This window comes from Haplochromis burtoni, unplaced genomic scaffold (assembly GCF_018398535.1).
Source record: "Haplochromis burtoni strain Fernald_Lab_line unplaced genomic scaffold, NCSU_Asbu1 Contig_115, whole genome shotgun sequence".
In the NCBI taxonomy this organism is placed as follows: domain Eukaryota; kingdom Metazoa; phylum Chordata; class Actinopteri; order Cichliformes; family Cichlidae; genus Haplochromis; species Haplochromis burtoni.
Window position 1 is genome coordinate 1,772,921 of NW_024582476.1, and position 17,021 is coordinate 1,789,941.

General features: G+C 40.9%; 1 protein-coding gene across 1 annotated transcript in view; it reads right to left on the reverse strand.

Moving 5' to 3' along the window:
• The window catches only part of LOC102307016 (peripheral-type benzodiazepine receptor-associated protein 1), an 83,633-nt gene that overhangs the window by 14,295 nt on the left and 52,317 nt on the right, over nt 1-17,021 (reverse strand). Inside the window, exons 8-23 of the mRNA XM_014335541.2 lie at nt 15,757-15,921; nt 10,322-10,405; nt 10,091-10,180; nt 9,839-9,961; nt 9,648-9,752; nt 9,361-9,411; nt 8,596-8,628; nt 6,600-6,780; nt 6,027-6,131; nt 5,397-5,602; nt 3,992-4,098; nt 3,793-3,902; nt 2,820-3,707; nt 1,965-1,991; nt 1,627-1,778; nt 1,052-1,525 (exon numbers count right to left, since the gene is read on the reverse strand). Coding sequence (XP_014191027.1) covers nt 1,052-1,525; nt 1,627-1,778; nt 1,965-1,991; nt 2,820-3,707; nt 3,793-3,902; nt 3,992-4,098; nt 5,397-5,602; nt 6,027-6,131; nt 6,600-6,780; nt 8,596-8,628; nt 9,361-9,411; nt 9,648-9,752; nt 9,839-9,961; nt 10,091-10,180; nt 10,322-10,405; nt 15,757-15,921 — 2,901 coding nt within the window. The remainder of the gene's footprint in view (nt 1-1,051; nt 1,526-1,626; nt 1,779-1,964; nt 1,992-2,819; nt 3,708-3,792; nt 3,903-3,991; nt 4,099-5,396; nt 5,603-6,026; nt 6,132-6,599; nt 6,781-8,595; nt 8,629-9,360; nt 9,412-9,647; nt 9,753-9,838; nt 9,962-10,090; nt 10,181-10,321; nt 10,406-15,756; nt 15,922-17,021) is intronic.

The window sequence follows — 17,021 nt, forward strand, 5'->3', positions numbered from 1 at the left end:
GTGTCAATTGCATTCAGGGACCAGTTGATCAAATCCATAATTCCTTTTTTAGGTTTTAGAAAACAGACTCTGAGACTCTTCCAGGGTAGAGTGAGAGAAGCAGACAAGACTAGACAGAGACATGAGAAAGCCAAGCAGGAAAGATAAGGGAAGGGAGAGGGAGAAAGTGCGACCGCCTTTGTCAAGAGCCAGAGATATCTATTAGTGGTTACAGACAAATTGTGAACTCATGTAGTGAAGGTAAAGTGCTACAGTTCCCTTCAGGCACCTATTGTGCTTTTCCTTATTTTGTATGATATAAACACTGCTGCAATGATTGATGCTCATATTACACATGGCTTCAGTTGAATTAATGATGCATGTAATTCATTTTTAGTCTTTATTTTGGCTCCATATAAAAGTGGGGAAATTCATGTGTTCCAGCAGCACAGTCCAGAGGCGGATGGAGCATGAGGATTCACACAAAAGTTAAAATAAAAAACAAGAAATGTGCAGTGTGAAGGCCAAATTTGGAAGATAAGAAAAAAAGAATACTGTACAGTTATATATAGTATAGTTAAAAATAGCATACTCAGATTCAAAGAAATGCACAACTAAGTAGGATAATTTTTTAAAAAGATATACAAAAAGTGCTGTGAAAAATCTGCTTAATCTCCTAGGACCTGTCCATGTGGACATCACATTTTGGGTTGTCTAGACCAAAATACTAAATTTTGCTCTATGAGGGCCTGATATCCACTAACGAGGACATTATACTGCCACTGTTCTATCGAAAATTAAAGCAAATGTCCTCATATGTGGATCTCATTTTTCTCAGAAACAAAAATCTGATTTAAAAAAATTCACGTAATTCTTTGTTTTTACATTCACCAGGTCCCAATCAGGCCAAATAGCAAAGAGAAATTAAAAATGCATGCCATGAAAGAGTTTAGGTCTTAGGAGGTTAAAACAACAATGACAGACTGTTTACAGGAAATTGAAAAACTGTGTATCTATTACTATCACCTTCAAGGGGCTCTCATATATAGGAGGATGGAAGAGTATGGCTCACCACTGGGGTAATGGTGGAGGCTACAGATAATGTGACCTCGCCAACAGCCAAGGCAGCAGCAGATGAAGGGTTGGCCCAGGCCTTCACGTATGAGGAAGACAAGAGTTCTTCTGAACGGAGGGCAGAAGGTGAGTTGGCAGCAGCCTCCACTGTGAGGCCAGTGATATGTATCTCTGATGGCAAAGAGCTGTGCAGCGTGGACACTTTGGCAGCAGAGTTTCCATAGGATGGTGAAGGAGGCAGGTTACTGGGACCTACTGGAGTACAGGGCAGAGGTGGCAGAAGTGGGGCAGTGACAGCCGGGCCTGCCATGATGGCAGCCAGCTTTGAGGGCACATTAACCGGCAGAGAGTCACAGGACTCCCCATGGGCGGATGTGGTGCGGACAGTGAGCTCCTGAGCTGCCAGCAGGGAGTGGATCTGAGAGGGACCCAGGAGGGCACTACCAGCTGTTGGGGAAGACACCTCAAGCACCTTGGATAGAAGAACGATAATCAGAGTTTGGTTAAATATCTGAATACTGGCTTAAAATCAAGATTACAATTTTAAGTTTAAAACAGACATGAAGTTCTTGCCTTCTTTGCGTCAGCATATATAGTGTATCCAGTTACACGGACTCCGTTGGAGGTCCCTGCAGCATCTATAGTGACTGGTAGCCAGCTGATGAGAGCAATTCCAGGAGATGGACCATGCTCCAGCTGAACATCCAGAGGAGCATCGGGGGGGCCTGCAGAGATTTAAAACATCACAGCAAAATAAAGAGAAGCCTGTCAAAAACTGAACATAGGACTGAGTAAATGACTCATACTGAAAATACAAAGCTTTGGAGGAGGAATAATGTTTACTATGGGGAGATGTTTCTACCAAGAAAGTTGCCATCTATTACTCTAATAGCCACTAGAAAACCATATACCTGAAATCCCAGACTGAGGGCATGGAACTTAAGCAAATTTGAAGGATCATTTGGAGAGATGCAACTCAAATATATATCACACTGATGATTATACATTATATAGCGTAGTTCATTTCTGAAATCTTAAATACTATTGCCTGGCAAAACGGTACCAACTTCATATGAGTCCATAATTAAAAACACAAAGCATGAACAGTGACTATACTAACATACTATTGTAAGCTTACTTATTTACAAGAGTAAATAAATCCACAGGATCTTTGAAACCTCTCTTCCCTTCACTGTTAACATAATGTAGAAATCAGTAGAAATACTGATATAAAAATGATGCATTGCTTCACGCTGCATTTTCACACTGTCTTTATTTTGCTTACAGTCTTGATTTTCATCTTCATTTGGGTTGCCTGTACCAGCAGTACAGTCATGGGAGGTGTTCCCTACAAGCATTAATGATGTAACTCTCTCACCAATTTGATGGGGACACGTTGCCAAGAGCAAAGTGACATGTACATATGATTAGACTTAAAAGTCTTAAGGAAGCTGGCTTGATAAATTATCTAGCCAAAGCTCTGGTAAGATGTTGCAAAGATTCAGGAAAACACAGACAAATAAAATGATTTGAAAGGTCTTGAGTTCATTATACAAGTTCAGATTAAATAATCATCTAACTGGATATATGCGATGATTTGTCTGAGTTTATAGAGGTATAGAATTAATCTGCAAAAACCCCCATCTTTGAGTCTGAATGAACCTTACATGTGTTGCATTTACACACGTCCATCTTAAATGCTTTTACCACGTGTGATACCGGAAATCGTGACAAGCCGTCAGAAAGATAAAAGAGTAAGTCCTGACCTGCCATCAGTGTGGTGAAGGTGATCGTTGCACTTCTGTGTTCACGTCGCTCCACGGGTAACTCCCATGGCGTGCGGTGCGGCCGTGCCTCCACTTTGACGGTGTACTGCAGGCTGGGCAATAGGTTATTGAGGCACAGCGAGTAGCAGCCAGCCTTCACCAGCTCACACTCCTCGTCATTCAAGGACACAATGTGCACATAGTTACTGTTGCTGGGCAGCCAGGTCAGGTTGGCATTGGTAGCGGTGATCCTCTCCACACGCAGTTGCGTGGGCGCCACGGAAACGTCCCGACCGACCAGCATGCTGCAGCGGAGCTGGTCCGAGAGACCCTTCTCTGTCAGGCTTTGGACCGACACACGATAGGCCTTGAGGTTTATGTCTAGCCGCTCCAGCACCGCTTTGGTCTGGGCACCGAAGGGCACATTGAGCCGCAGCTCCTGGTCCACATACACATTATAGCTCCACACATTGCCCCACCCAGCCGGCACCAACGGAGGGTCCCAGCCGATGATGATACTCTTGGCAAGCTGCTTGATGAGGGTGAGCTTACGTGGGTAAGGCACAATGTCCACTCCCACCTCTTCCAAGTCCAAGTCTAGGCCGTTGGTGAGGGGGGCTGGGACAGCCAAGGCTGATGCTGAATCTGAGGGGGCTGAGGCAGGGCCAGAGGCAGGGCCAGAGGCAGCAGAGGCCTCTGTCCTCTCTGAGGTGCTGACACCCACGTGGAGACGATGCTGGTGGATGGCACTGTGCAGGCTGCTGTCTATCAGCGAGTTATGGGACATGTCCACCATCTCTGGGTGATGAGTGCTCATGACATCGTCGTCTGAAACACGTTCCACAAAGTTAGAGGGGACCAGCCCTCTCCGTCCGTCCATCAGTTCACCTGAAAGGAGCCACCATAAAACACTGTCCTACAGACCGGAAAGTAAAGATTTGTAGATTTACAAAAAAATGACAAGATCCCATACCTTCATAGAAGCCATCATCATCCATGTCTCCATATACATAGATGTATTCTCCAGCAGTGAGTGGTAGCTCCACCTCAGGATTGTCATTGGGACCATCATAAGGATTATAGCTGGGGGAGATAAAAATTTTCCATGAAATCGTTTCCATCACATACTTTCATGTTCACCAGAACAACCCCTGTGTTAGTTAATTACTTACCTGTATCTTGCAATAAACACCTGAAGCTTTGCTGCTCCTCTGCTGGCTGGGCAAGGTGCTGGGGCTATGTCAATGTCCAACTCCTCTACTTCACTGGCTGTGTCCACCTGAGAACAGCATGAACAGAGAGACAGTCACCTGACATATCTAAAAAGAACAGGCTAAAAGTAAAGTAAGAGCAAAGTTAAATGGTTTTTAGTCTTTAGTAATAAAGTAAATCTATAGGACTGCAGTTGCAATAAAAGTGAGGTAACTAGGATGACCAAGCACTGTGCTGTAAGTGCCACAATTTGGTACGTACACAAATCAAAATCTTCTGCAAGCTAACACAATGGTCCTGGAACAAGTCTTTCCCTATAGGTCAGATATCTTTCAAAGTTTATTACAGAGAGGTGTTTTAGAAGCTGTTTCTACTGCTTAATTTACTCCATTTATTGTTGCGGCTGACCTAAACAACTGAATTTCTTTAGTGGAAATTCTTAACCTATTTTAGCCAGCATGAACTCTTTCTTCTGTATCAAGATGTCCTTTATTTTCTTGCCAAAAGGAGAGCACATTTCACGAGTACGATATGCTTTACACATATTATCTTAAAAGGCCACAAGATAAAGCCATGCCTGTTTGGAAATGACTGCAAAGAAAATCACTTTGTTTGCGAGTGACTTTTTGCCCTTTTTATTGAATACAAACAGGAACAGAACTACTACAGAGCTAGTTAATACCTGGTAGAAATGGCTACCTGCAAGAAATAACAGCACTTTTTAAGGATAATCACAAACAACTACTGTATACCCTTTATAATCCACAGAGCTGAGTGGATTATCTCACTAAATATGAGCTCTATTGATTGTATGCAGTCGAGTGACTGGATAAAAAGACCACCAGGCTGCATAGCATGCAGGACCACACACCGGCAGGACAAACATGCTAAATATTTTGGAGCAAAACCAAAATACTCCACTGGACTCTTCTGTTACAGTGTGCACTAACGTGAGATGACAACAAGTTTAAGGAGAGCTTTTTAATCCATTAAATCCATGCAAACAGTGTGGTAATCTCGATCTGCTTTCATGTGCGCCGAAACAAAGAAGGAGAATATCAGGATGAAGAGATGAAGTGCTTCAAACTAACCTATCAACCGTTAGGCTAACTTACTAGATACAGATGGTGGTTTTCAAATGTAGCAGCCACATTAGCTAATGGTGTCAGCTTTAAAACAACTTTACTGTATAACTATAAATTATATTTCATGTAAGACTGTGTTGAAATTTCACATATTTATATCATATTACCATTAATATATGAACCATGTATAAAATAAACAAAAAAACACAAAATGCATGAAAGCATTTTTTCTGATTTGAGAAAAAAGTGATGTACTACACATCGTCTTCACTGCTGGTACCTCGTGAGTTGGACTTGATTTGTGTGGACTGAGATGGGTGTCAGACTTGGGCGTGAGGTGCGTGGTCTCTGACTTGCTAGAGGAAGAGCCTGACTTGCTGACGCTGATGGTGGGCAGCTCTCGATGCTTGGTGACAGGCGATCGCTCCACCCTGGATAGCCCTGCAGCATGAGGGGTAGCCCCCATGCGTAGTGCAGTGGCCACATCTAGCAAGAGAGAGAGAGGCAGAGGATAATCCACCATCTAGTGAACATACATCAGCCCTCTCACTGCATAACCTGGTTGAATCCACGAGCAGCTAGGCATGTGAAGTCACTGGTTGACATGCAGGGGGCTCAAGGCCTGAACATGGCTGATTAAAAAGAGGAAGGGAAAAAAAAGTCCTATCTCCATCTGTCAGTGGTCACACTATAAAGACAACATGTTTCACACGGGGACTGTTAAGAGACTTAACGTGCTCCATGCTCCACACACTGACTGTCTCATGCTATGGTGAGAGTAACAGATCAGCTCTGTTACGGTGCTGGACTGTTAACGGTGACCGTGCAGGTAAGATGACAGGTCAACGCATGCGGTGCTTTTGTAACACTGTCCAACACATATTATGAGTGACAGAGACGGCGGGCATACCAAGTGGGTCATTGCCCTCGGGGCAGGAGACAGTGTCACCTCCCTCGAGACTCCAAAAGGCTATTTCACCTAGAGTCACCATATCCCATGAGCCACCAGTGCAGTCTAAAACACATGAACATTGTAAGAGAAAAGGGTTGGATATACACAGTAGGAAAGAGTTGGTCTAGATTTGCACTATGTATTTGTTGCTGCTGGGATTGAGGTTACATTATAACACACAAAGGTGGAAAAAGAGAGAACGTCACATTAAGAAGAAGGACTGGGTATTGTGTATTGTGTCCTTATTGTTCAGAAGTCAATGATAAAATATCTCGAAATTAAAATCTGGAGAGATGCATTCCTGATCATTATATATATGGATAATTTTAAAGAACTCTTTTCTATAAGTGGCTCAGTGCTCTTTACCAAGCCATCATCTGTGTCCACTACACCAACTACGATTCTATAACATGAAAGCAAAATTATTGTTAAACAATGATTTGGCAAATTATCTTGAAACAAGACATAGTAAGTCAGATTGTTTGATTTTCCTTTTGGTCATTAAGCAAGTGAAGTGAAGCAACCACTTACCTCGCTCTGTAGTCAGGCCCACCCCGTTGGTCAGAACCGACAGGGTGGGGTTGTTGAGGAGGCTAGAGCTGGCCAGGTCCACCTTTGAGGCCTGCATTCGAAACTTCTCCAACTCTTGGGACAGCAGGCCAAACTGTTCGCTCTGGCTTCGACATTTCTCCTCCAGCTCTCGTACCTTCGACTACACAGAAGGCAGAACCAATATAATGCACACAAACAGTGCCAGTGTGACTTGTGTGTGAGAAAATCCACCTTTCAACACTATTAGATGTGATGTCCTCAATTTGTTAATCAGGTCATTTCAGGTGGAACTGTGTGATGTGTTACCATACTTTAGGTTTCTTCTGGACACATTTTAACCTGATGTCTACGAGCGAATGAGCTTTGCCTAAGTTAGCAGTACAGTGTGTGAATGTTGGGATGTGAGCGGTAAGGTGGATTTCTCCTTTTAATCAGCAATCTATCACCGTCAGTGTCCTGCAGAAACCTTCAATGCAATTAAATCAATTTCCTTAGAAACTATGGAAAAGCTTTTTATGATTAGGGCCACCAGTGTGTGAATGCATGAAATAACGTAATCCACAACGCAAATATGGGTTTCTGCAAGACAGACAATGTTACGAGTCCCTACATCATTTGTTAGAATCTGCAAAGACAAATGACAAAGACTGGCTGGGTAAATGGAAAGGAAAAAGGGAGGCAGGCAAAGGGGGAGGGGAAACTGGAGTAAAGTATTTATGAGGTGTTACATGTTGCTTCCATTTAACACTCGGCTTGCAATCACTTTTATGACAGCGGGGTAATTTGGCAGAACACTACTTGCTTCTGTCTTACTGGGTTTCTAAATGTAGCTGATTTCACTTCCGGTTGCGGTGGGAGTTTCCTGGCAGGCTGATCTGACAAAAGCCTTCACACGAAAGTGTCTGAACAACATTTCCTGTTAGTGCTCACCTACGCAAAGCCTGTAGTCGATTCTTATCTAGCTGCACTGAGCTGGGGGGGTAATGAGTATTAAAACACTGATGCAAATCATTTGTAAAACCTCAGATGAATACTATCAGAAATTTACCAAATTTCCTGGAGGAACCCACCCGAGGGATTAATAAAGTTTTATCTAATCTAATCTAAATGGCAATGAGACTATTTGGGTACATGGAATAAGATCAAACAACCCGATAATTGTAGTAAGTGGTGTCAGTGCAGCTGGGAGTGATAAATGTGTTATACACATACACTAACCCCTAACCCTACACCCCATATGAATGACCTGATTTAAATGCAAATCGGTAACCATAAAAAAATAAAAAAATAAAAGAGAAACGCAACAGCCTCAGATGAGCAACTGTTCACAAGTGAAGCATTTCTGAGGGGCTGTTTTACACTAATTAATGTTGAATAGAGTTCCATCAATTTCAAGGAACTAAATAAAAGCAACTGGGGTTTTGGTGGTTCTAAGGACCAGGGCTGGGTGGAGGTCCTGTTGAGGAGAAGATAAAAAGCTCTTGAACACGAGGTTCAAGAAATACCTGCATGCAGTCCAGTGTACTCTGCTTAGCAAAAAAGGCACAAAGCACAAAGAAAAGATGCAAATGCATGTGTGTGAAGCACTGAAACTGGAAAAGACTAAACTAAATATTAATAGAGTAGAAACACAGCAGTCAGAGTCCAGGTCAGCAAGGAAATCCACTCACAAGCCAGAATCACTAGAATGTCTCTCAGCCCATAGCAGCCCACACACCACACACACACACACACACACACACACACACACACACACACACACACACACACACACACACACACACACTCTAGCAAAAACTGTTTTTTAACAGTGAGTAAGGCTGGGTGTTTTTTTGGCAAGTAAAACATGGGCTCTTGGGAGGGAAAGAGACTTTCTCCTGTGATGCTTTGGTTTAAATACAGACAGAAAGTGAGAGAAACACAGCCAAGAGGAAGGAAACTAGGCATTTTGAAAACAGGAGCAACTATACTCTACCAGCTCTCTCCGCAACACGAGCTGAGTCAACTCCTAAAATAAAATACACACTGCTTTAAGTAACAAACTCTCGCAGCAAAATGAACCGTGAGAAATAAGGAACACAGACAACAGGAATGTAAAGTCATCAACTGTGGATGATGACATTTTTGATTTTTTCCCTCCTTTTTTAGTTTCTTTTTTTTTAATGTTCAGCATCAGCAGCCAATCAGAGGCAGGGGGATTTCAACTGTCATCTGCTATCTGGATTCATTTTGAATTCTTACGCTGACACAGAGAGCAAGCACAAACGTCACAAAGCAGCAGAAGAGCCATCTGTTCAAACGGTTTTCAGGCCTACTAGAGCTACAAAAATATAAGTACTTTCTGCCACAGCTTCTCAGCCAGGTGTTTAGATAAGAATAAAGATCCCAGTAAATTATAATTCCAGGCTTCTTTAGAAGAATGAATCGTCTTTTGACCTACTAAAAACCTGGTGAGAATTTTGCTCTGTTTTAAAAGACAGAAACACTTTATTCAGTGAATTTAAGCTGAAAGGAATACATTAGTGTATGTCACATAGAGACATTTTTTCTTGTTACTCTTTAATGCTTCACTCTTTTGTGGGACACTGCCAGCTTTGGATTTGATCCTAAGTCCTCCTAAATGCTTGAAAGCACCTCAGGGCTATGCAGTCTGGCAGTACAAAAGCGTGGTCTGGCACAGAGTTGTTTTTCTTGCTTTTGTGCTTCCCCGTGCAGACATAATAGTGTCACATACACTCACCTCCAGCATCTGAACCACTCCTTCATGCTCCCTCTTGGCAAATAACTGAGCCTGATGATTAAAAAAAACATTCAATTCACGGTAAACTTTCATCATAAAATTCACTTTCACAGCATAGCAAGCAGCACTGACAAAATTCTTTATTGGTGCCCAAAGGTTGCCCCCTGCTGGACAAAGTGCCCCATTTTTCTTAACTACACTGAAAGTAACCCACAGGCTATGAGAGCATGACTTTAGCAAGATCGAAACCAAAAAAAACCCCCAAAACTCAAGGCTGTATTTCTTACCCGCTGTAACCTTTTGATTTCATCCTGTTTGAACTTAAGGATAGCCAGTGCTTGCTCATGTTCCAATTCCAGCTGCTGCCTTCGCTCGGCGACCTCTCGCATATGCTGTTCAGAAGGAAAAGAGTTTATCAGCAGGGACACTAAGGAGCAAAACTGACAACAGCGCACCAAGCATCTGACTCAGATAGTACCTTTAGGACCTGCTCTAGGTTCTCCAGTTTGGCACGGAGTCTCTGGTTCTCCTCGAGAACTGAATTGCGTTGAGCGGTCACTTCAGAGAGATCTTCCCTCAGCTCCTCATTCTCAGCCCGAGTCTGGGAAATAGCAGCAGGTTATCCCATCATAGCATTAAGATTGGTTATCACAACTGTCAGTGATGATGACCAAAAACATGATTTTTATACACAAAATAAAACCTATATATCTCGAGCAGCGTCACCGACCTGGTCGAGCAGCTGTGCCTTCCTCCTGAGGAGATCTGCCTCCTCCTTTAGTTGCTCATTTTTGCCTCGCTCATCCTCAAGCTGGCTCTCCTGTTCCAGAAAAACACAAAACCACACTCATACAAACATGCGGAAATCCACGTCTACCCCTCTGCTGTCATTATGTCCATCGCAGCTGTGCTTTAAAGAGAGTATGACAGAAGGAAACAATGGAGCACAAGGTTCACTTACCAAATCCAGACATCTCTTCTGTCGCTTCTTTACTTCATGCTCAAGATTTTCACATTCTTTTCTTTTCTTGCTCAGTTCACTTTCCTGAAACAAGAGAAAAAACAAGGATAGTTACACTTAATCTTTAATTTGGAAACTCAGGTCAGGCTTTAAACTAAAACTCTCAAAATGCACATAATATATCATACAAAAACATAACAATAAATAGGAATCATTTGCATCATGTACATTTTGCAAAATGGGATACAATCCTTGCAGTTTCCATAGTGACCTCTGACAGGACAGCAATGAGGCATTACAAAGCTTAGCATCCTTTAATTATTCTAAATGCAGCTTACATGCAGGAGCAGCATAGGAGAAATCAGCTTATTTCATTGTGGCTCCAGGACCTCAATCAAGCATTACCCCTGTGTTTGTGATGTGGGAGCTACAGGACAGAGGCTAATTGCAGACCACCAGCAGCTGACTGGAAGAGACACTGTACTCTCACCAGGGATGACACAGCAAGACAATAAAGATAATTAAACTACAACCTGTGCTCTGATTTTCTTGATTGTGTTTGAGTTGCGTTCTTTTGAAGGCCTGACTAACAGTCACATTACAGCTGGGAAGCTAAACTACCACATCTGATTGTACTGTGTGGAATTCAAATACAACATGGTCACATTACAAAAACATTTCTCACTGAGCTTCATTGTCACACTAAATGTCTTGTCTCCATGGTGAAGACTACCGCAGGTATCCTCTGATTCACACTTTTGTTCCTTTGTAACTTCCATTAGAATATTTAAAACAGCTATGCCACACATTATAAATATGAAGAAAACAAGACTTTTATTTTGAAAAACAGATGCAACAATGTGACAAGGAGGGGAATTTATTCTTCAGCACGGGGTCCTTTTTCACTCTAAAAATAACGATATTAGCAAGATCATCCTTTCAGAGAATGTTACCTGATCAAGACATATTAAGTTGCCTGTGTCATTCTGTTAAACTAGAAAGATCACAAAAATTCTTTCCTGTGCAGAGGTCACTTCATCTAAAGTTCAAGCATCAATTTGACAATAAGGGGGAAGAAAATAAAGTTTTGTAAAACATGGACCCAACATCTATCTTATTTCACTGTTAATTATCTTATTAGGATAACACAACTCATAACATAATATGATACTTATTGCTTTTTTTGTACAGTCCCAATCAAAAGTTTAAGACCAGTTGAAAAATGGCAAAATAAAATCATATTTTGCATGGTTGCATCTTAACAATGTTCAAAGTAGGGCTTCAACATGCAACAAGAAGAAATGGGAGTGAGAGAAAACATTTTTCGAGCATGCAATTTATTGAATGAAACTGGCTGTTTTACAGCTGATCAAAAGTTTCCCATATGGAAAAGATATATATAAATCTTATAAAGTTTGTATCTGTCTTGTGTGAAACTTGTATGAAAAGCATACAAGAGTGAAAACAGATATAAGATCTGTGATGGCCAAACCCGTGGCCACACTCTAAAGTCGGTAACTTTTGTATTTTCATTCTTCATTTGAACATAGTAATACATTTTAGTTGCCAATAACTTCATTGATTGGTTTGGATACATTGGTTCTATTTGTAAGCGCGCACATTTAGTTTACTTATCTATTCATACTACTTCATTTCTTTGCTTTCTGACTAACTTTTGTCTTTTTATTTCTTACCTGCCATCATCCCTGGGAGTTGCTGGACAAAAGATGGTAGACAGGGTTTGAAACCATTAAATATGAAGGAAGATAATTGGACCACACCACCACTTCCTGCTGAAGGGGGAATGTGTGTTTTCTTTACTTTAAAAACAAAGTATTTGTATTTAATTAAATATTTGAGTTTAGGGTTTAATGGGGGTTTTTGATTTTCTTCTTTAGTGTTTAGTTTATTAACAAACTAGATTGTACTGCATCGTTTGTGATTTATGATTGTGTTTGTTTGTTACCCCCTCATGTGTCACAATGGTCTGATCAGCCATTATATATACCCTTGTATGTCATTTCATGTTTAGGTCAATTATGTATGTTTGAGCAGTCATTTGGTTTGTTAAGTTTGCAGTCGTTGCCTGAGTTCAGTTTTGTTTCTTTGACCTCTTTTATGAGCTCAACATTTATTACTCTTGTGAATATAATTTTTGGGGGTTAAATAAATGGAAACTATATTTTTCTAATAATTCCTGGGACTCCTGTTTTTCAACTCGGTCCATCACAAGATCCCTTCAAAAATTATATAAATGAAACTTGTATGTTTTGGATACTTACTAAAACAATATATGAAAGTGATGAGAAAGTGGCCACTTTCATGAGTAAATCATATAAGTTTTTACTATTTCTTTTCCATATGGGTTAGGACCACATGCCTAATCTGTGCAAAAATGTGGATTCATTGTCATTTTCTGTCAGGTAGTCACGTCAGGTAGTCACACGTTCAAAAAGCCTTTCCCTTTTTGAACGTGGTCAGGTTGTTGAACTGTATAAGTAGCGTCTCTCGCAGCGCGCCATTGCTGCTGAGGTGAGATGCAGTCAGACAGTCATTTGGAATTTCTTAAATGATCCTGAGGGTTATGGAACAAAAAAGTAAAGTGGAAGACCCCAAAAAATTTCAACAGCACTGAGCAAGAGGATCCAATTGCCTGTCTGTCAAGACACTTGACAATCCTCGACCCAAATTAAGGCTGTTACTGGTGCCGACTGCAGCCCCACAACCATCAGATGGCATCTGAGTCTGAATGGCTTCAAAAACAAAAAATATCTTCAAAGGCCTTGTCTCCTTGAATGGCACAGAACAGTTTGGAAGAGGAATTATCAATGAAATCTGAGTTTCTGTCACATCAGCCTCCTAAGACAGTCTCCAAGAAAAGAAAGGCTTGTTTGCTCTATGGCACACAACTGCAATGTTTAAACTTTGCTAAACAACACGAAAAGAAGTCCGGTGAAACCTGGAAGCACCTCCTTGGTTCAGCTGAGACTAAGATGAAATTGTTCGAGTCAGGACAAACACAGTGAATGCACAGTCCTGCCATTAACACTCTGAGATGAGTGTGCAATAACAGTTGAGCTGAATGTAAACATTATAGCCAAATGTTGGCTGACAAAGATGACTCTTTGTCATCCTCAGCCTTCTGGCTGAGGAGGAATAGTCCAGGCTGATAATCACACGAGGCTTCCCAAAGAAGAAAAGAGTGAAAACCATCACAGGGACAGGAATGTTACCCAACTTTAAACCAATAGCTTATCAATGACATTTTTTCAAAGGTAGCAGATAGCAGGTTTAAAAATGTTCTCTGATGAATGGCAGAACAATCCATGCAAGCACTTAAGGAATGTTGGTATACTGACATATTAAACGGTAAAGTGAAGTAAAGTTTGTCACTTGTGTGAACACGTGACACATGCACAAGTGACCTCCACAAACAAAACAAACAATCACACATGTCATGTAATCATATCTTGTGGGGACATCTAATTGACATAATGCTTTCCCTAGCCACTTACCCTTACCATAACCCACTTGTAACCCTGTCACTAAAACCACATTTTGAGTCTCAAAAATGCCTTCAGACTTGAGGGGACTGGAATTTTGGTCTCCATAAGGGCTGTTCATCCCCACAAATATGTGTGTGTGTGTGTGTGTGTGTGTGTGTGTGTGTGTGTGTGTGTGTGTGTGTGCACACACACACACACACACACACACACTTGAATAGCAATACAATACATCACCACCAAAGTCAGTACAATAAAACCAATCATAAAAAAACAACATAAACCAGAGAGTAAAAGAGCTTACAGCCCAGGTATTTACCTTCTAACAAATAAAGATATCTGCACCAGTAATTGACACAGAAGATGATGATGATGATAATGAAGGAAATTCAGCATTTAAGGAGGACCTACGGCCAATGTGTTATTAATTGTATGCAAATACTTCATAGTCAAACAGGATCTACAGGCCTGCAGGCTAAAGATTAAATTCTCTTTAAAACAAAATCTGCTGCCATCCAAGCAGGCCTGTGTGTTCCTCTTAATGCACAGTAGTGCACTTATGACAGTGCTACATTAGCATGCCAACATGCACTCAATGACAGTGCTAGTGCTAGCATGCTAACATTTGCACTAAACACAAAGAACAGCTCAGCCTGAGAGTACTGCCATCTGTTTTGGCGATATTTGGTGACAAATCAAAGCACTAAGCAAATTAAGATTATGACTTAATGATGAAGCTAGATGAAAACAAACTAATGAATTCATTCTCTGGACAAGATCAATATCAATGGAAAATTCCAAAGCACTCCTTTCCATAGCTGTCGAGATATTTCAGTCTGGACTAAAGCAGTGATCTGACTGTTGTCACTAGTAAAGCTAAAAATATTACCTGCATGGTGATCACCTTCTGATCAATCTCAGTGTTTACTCTGCTGTTATGATATATTCCACTGCCAAGATACCACTTCCTCCTTGGACTAATAGTCACTTTATGAAGAAACTAGTTATGTATGGGGTAAGGCTTCACCAGCTATTTGTCAAACAAAACACTGTGGAGAAAACGAGTGAACTGAACTCAACTGAATAGCCAAGTTGCACTTTACTTACATATATGAATTTAAAAGAATTTAATCAATGGACAAAAAAGATTTGTGTCATTAAATCAGTTTCCATCCAAATGTGATTTGTTTTGTGAAGCAAATCTTGACCACGGACCAACAGAATATAATCAGTTTATTGTTGAATTAAAGTAAATGTTTGTGTCAAAGGTAATGAAATTGCCTTCAGCTGTTCCTGATATATCACATGTAACTTATCTGATGTTTTTTATTGTCCAATATGTTGCATTTTTTTATTCTGAGAAAAAATGCAGAGCTGAAGGAAATAAGGTCTATTTATGCGTGGTATCCTACTTGAAGCATCAGAAAGGGTGATGTGCTACTTTTCCAAAGGACAAGATCAAAATAATCCCAGCATTACATAACAAATCTGACTGTAAATTTTCCTTCAGTGGAAGTCAGCTCAGTCACAGCACTGATATCCTTGCTTCAGTTTCAAATAAAAATACAAACATAGAACCCTCCCTATAATTACACTCAATATGTAGATTTAGCCAAAGGGAGGTGTGTAAGAATGACTTTGGAGATAGGGAATGACTTGAAAGCCATTCAGGTGACATCTAATAACAGTCTGTATTACTAACTCTTAAATATCAGCAAGCAGCTCTATTATGCACATAGCATTTGAACATGATGAATATTTAGCAGCTTACTAAATACAAACTGCTTTGTTAAGATTTCCCATCTTCATTAAGACAGTAAACTGACATTTGCAACAGAAAAGGCTTGCTGGTGGAGTAAAGTGTCCCTTAATTTACAGTGTAATGATTGGTCTGAGAAAAGGGAAATGAAAACTACAGTCCTCTTCACTTACCAGAAACTGTAGATGCTGCTTCTCTGTGTTTTCCTCCTTACGGGAGGGGGGCGGGCTAAGGCCCAGTATGGGCGTCACTCGCAGCCCCGACTCCTCTTCTCCGGGAGCTCTCTCAGACCTGGATGGAGCTTCATCTAATACCACACACGGGGTCTCTCCTACAACCTGAGAGACAGGAGGAATCATTCACTTTACATGTAAAAGTAAAAAAATAGAAAAAGAAAAAGAAAAAATACAGTTCTGACACAGCTACAGAATGGGGAGCAAATGTATAACTGTCAACTGTTAAGTAACCTTTACACTCGCATCCCCCACTGTGAAACAGGGATTATTAACAAGCCTCCTTCCCAGTGTTCCATCTACAATCAATGAGTAATCCAGGGGGATTCCCTCTGGCTTCCAACAAGACTAGAACACACTAGCGGGAAGGCTGTCCTATCTAATTAGGCTGCGTACAATGACTGGACTGTTTCACAGCAGGTTACACTTCTGAAACAGTCACATATTTATCCTCATACACTGTATGATCCTTCTAATGAATATCCAGGTGGGGGGGACAGGCTAACACTGGTTAAAGGTTAAGAGTTGGGAATCAGTATCTAATTTTAGAGCAAACCTACTTATGCCTAGAGAACTGTGCTAGTGTAGCCAAGGCCAGGACCCAATAACAGGATCAAAGGCGCTCTGCCACGTGCAGCAAATGGGATCTCTCCTTTACAATCTCTTTGCTTTTACACTGGAAGACTATTACTATAGACATTAGACGCACCAGTTTAAGATAGGATTCACCTGGGGATCAGCAGACTACTTCAGGAATTCATATGCTGTATGAAAAACATTTACAGCCACAAAAAACAGTAAGATCTATACCATATATATCTCTCTCTCTGACAGGATATATATTTAAATATGTGTAAGATTCTGTTTGAAAAAAATGTATTTGTTTTTGATTTGTGCAAAGTTTGCATCAGCTGTCTCTAGAGAAGAATGATGTGGTAGTATATTCACAAGATGAAGATGCTCTTGGACCTTATTATGTTAAGAAACTATTCAAATGAGATAAGGGTGACTCTTGCCCACAACCGCTGCATACAATAACAAAGAAAGTGAGCTAAAACTGAAACCAAATGATCTCCAGACTCGTCCATCATGAACAGAAGCGTTCCTGTTGTAGTTTCACTAAGAACTATGACAAGATTATGATAGGACCTTCACCTTGAATGACTAGAAGTATTGTCTTCTGGCAGCTGTATGCAGTCATCATT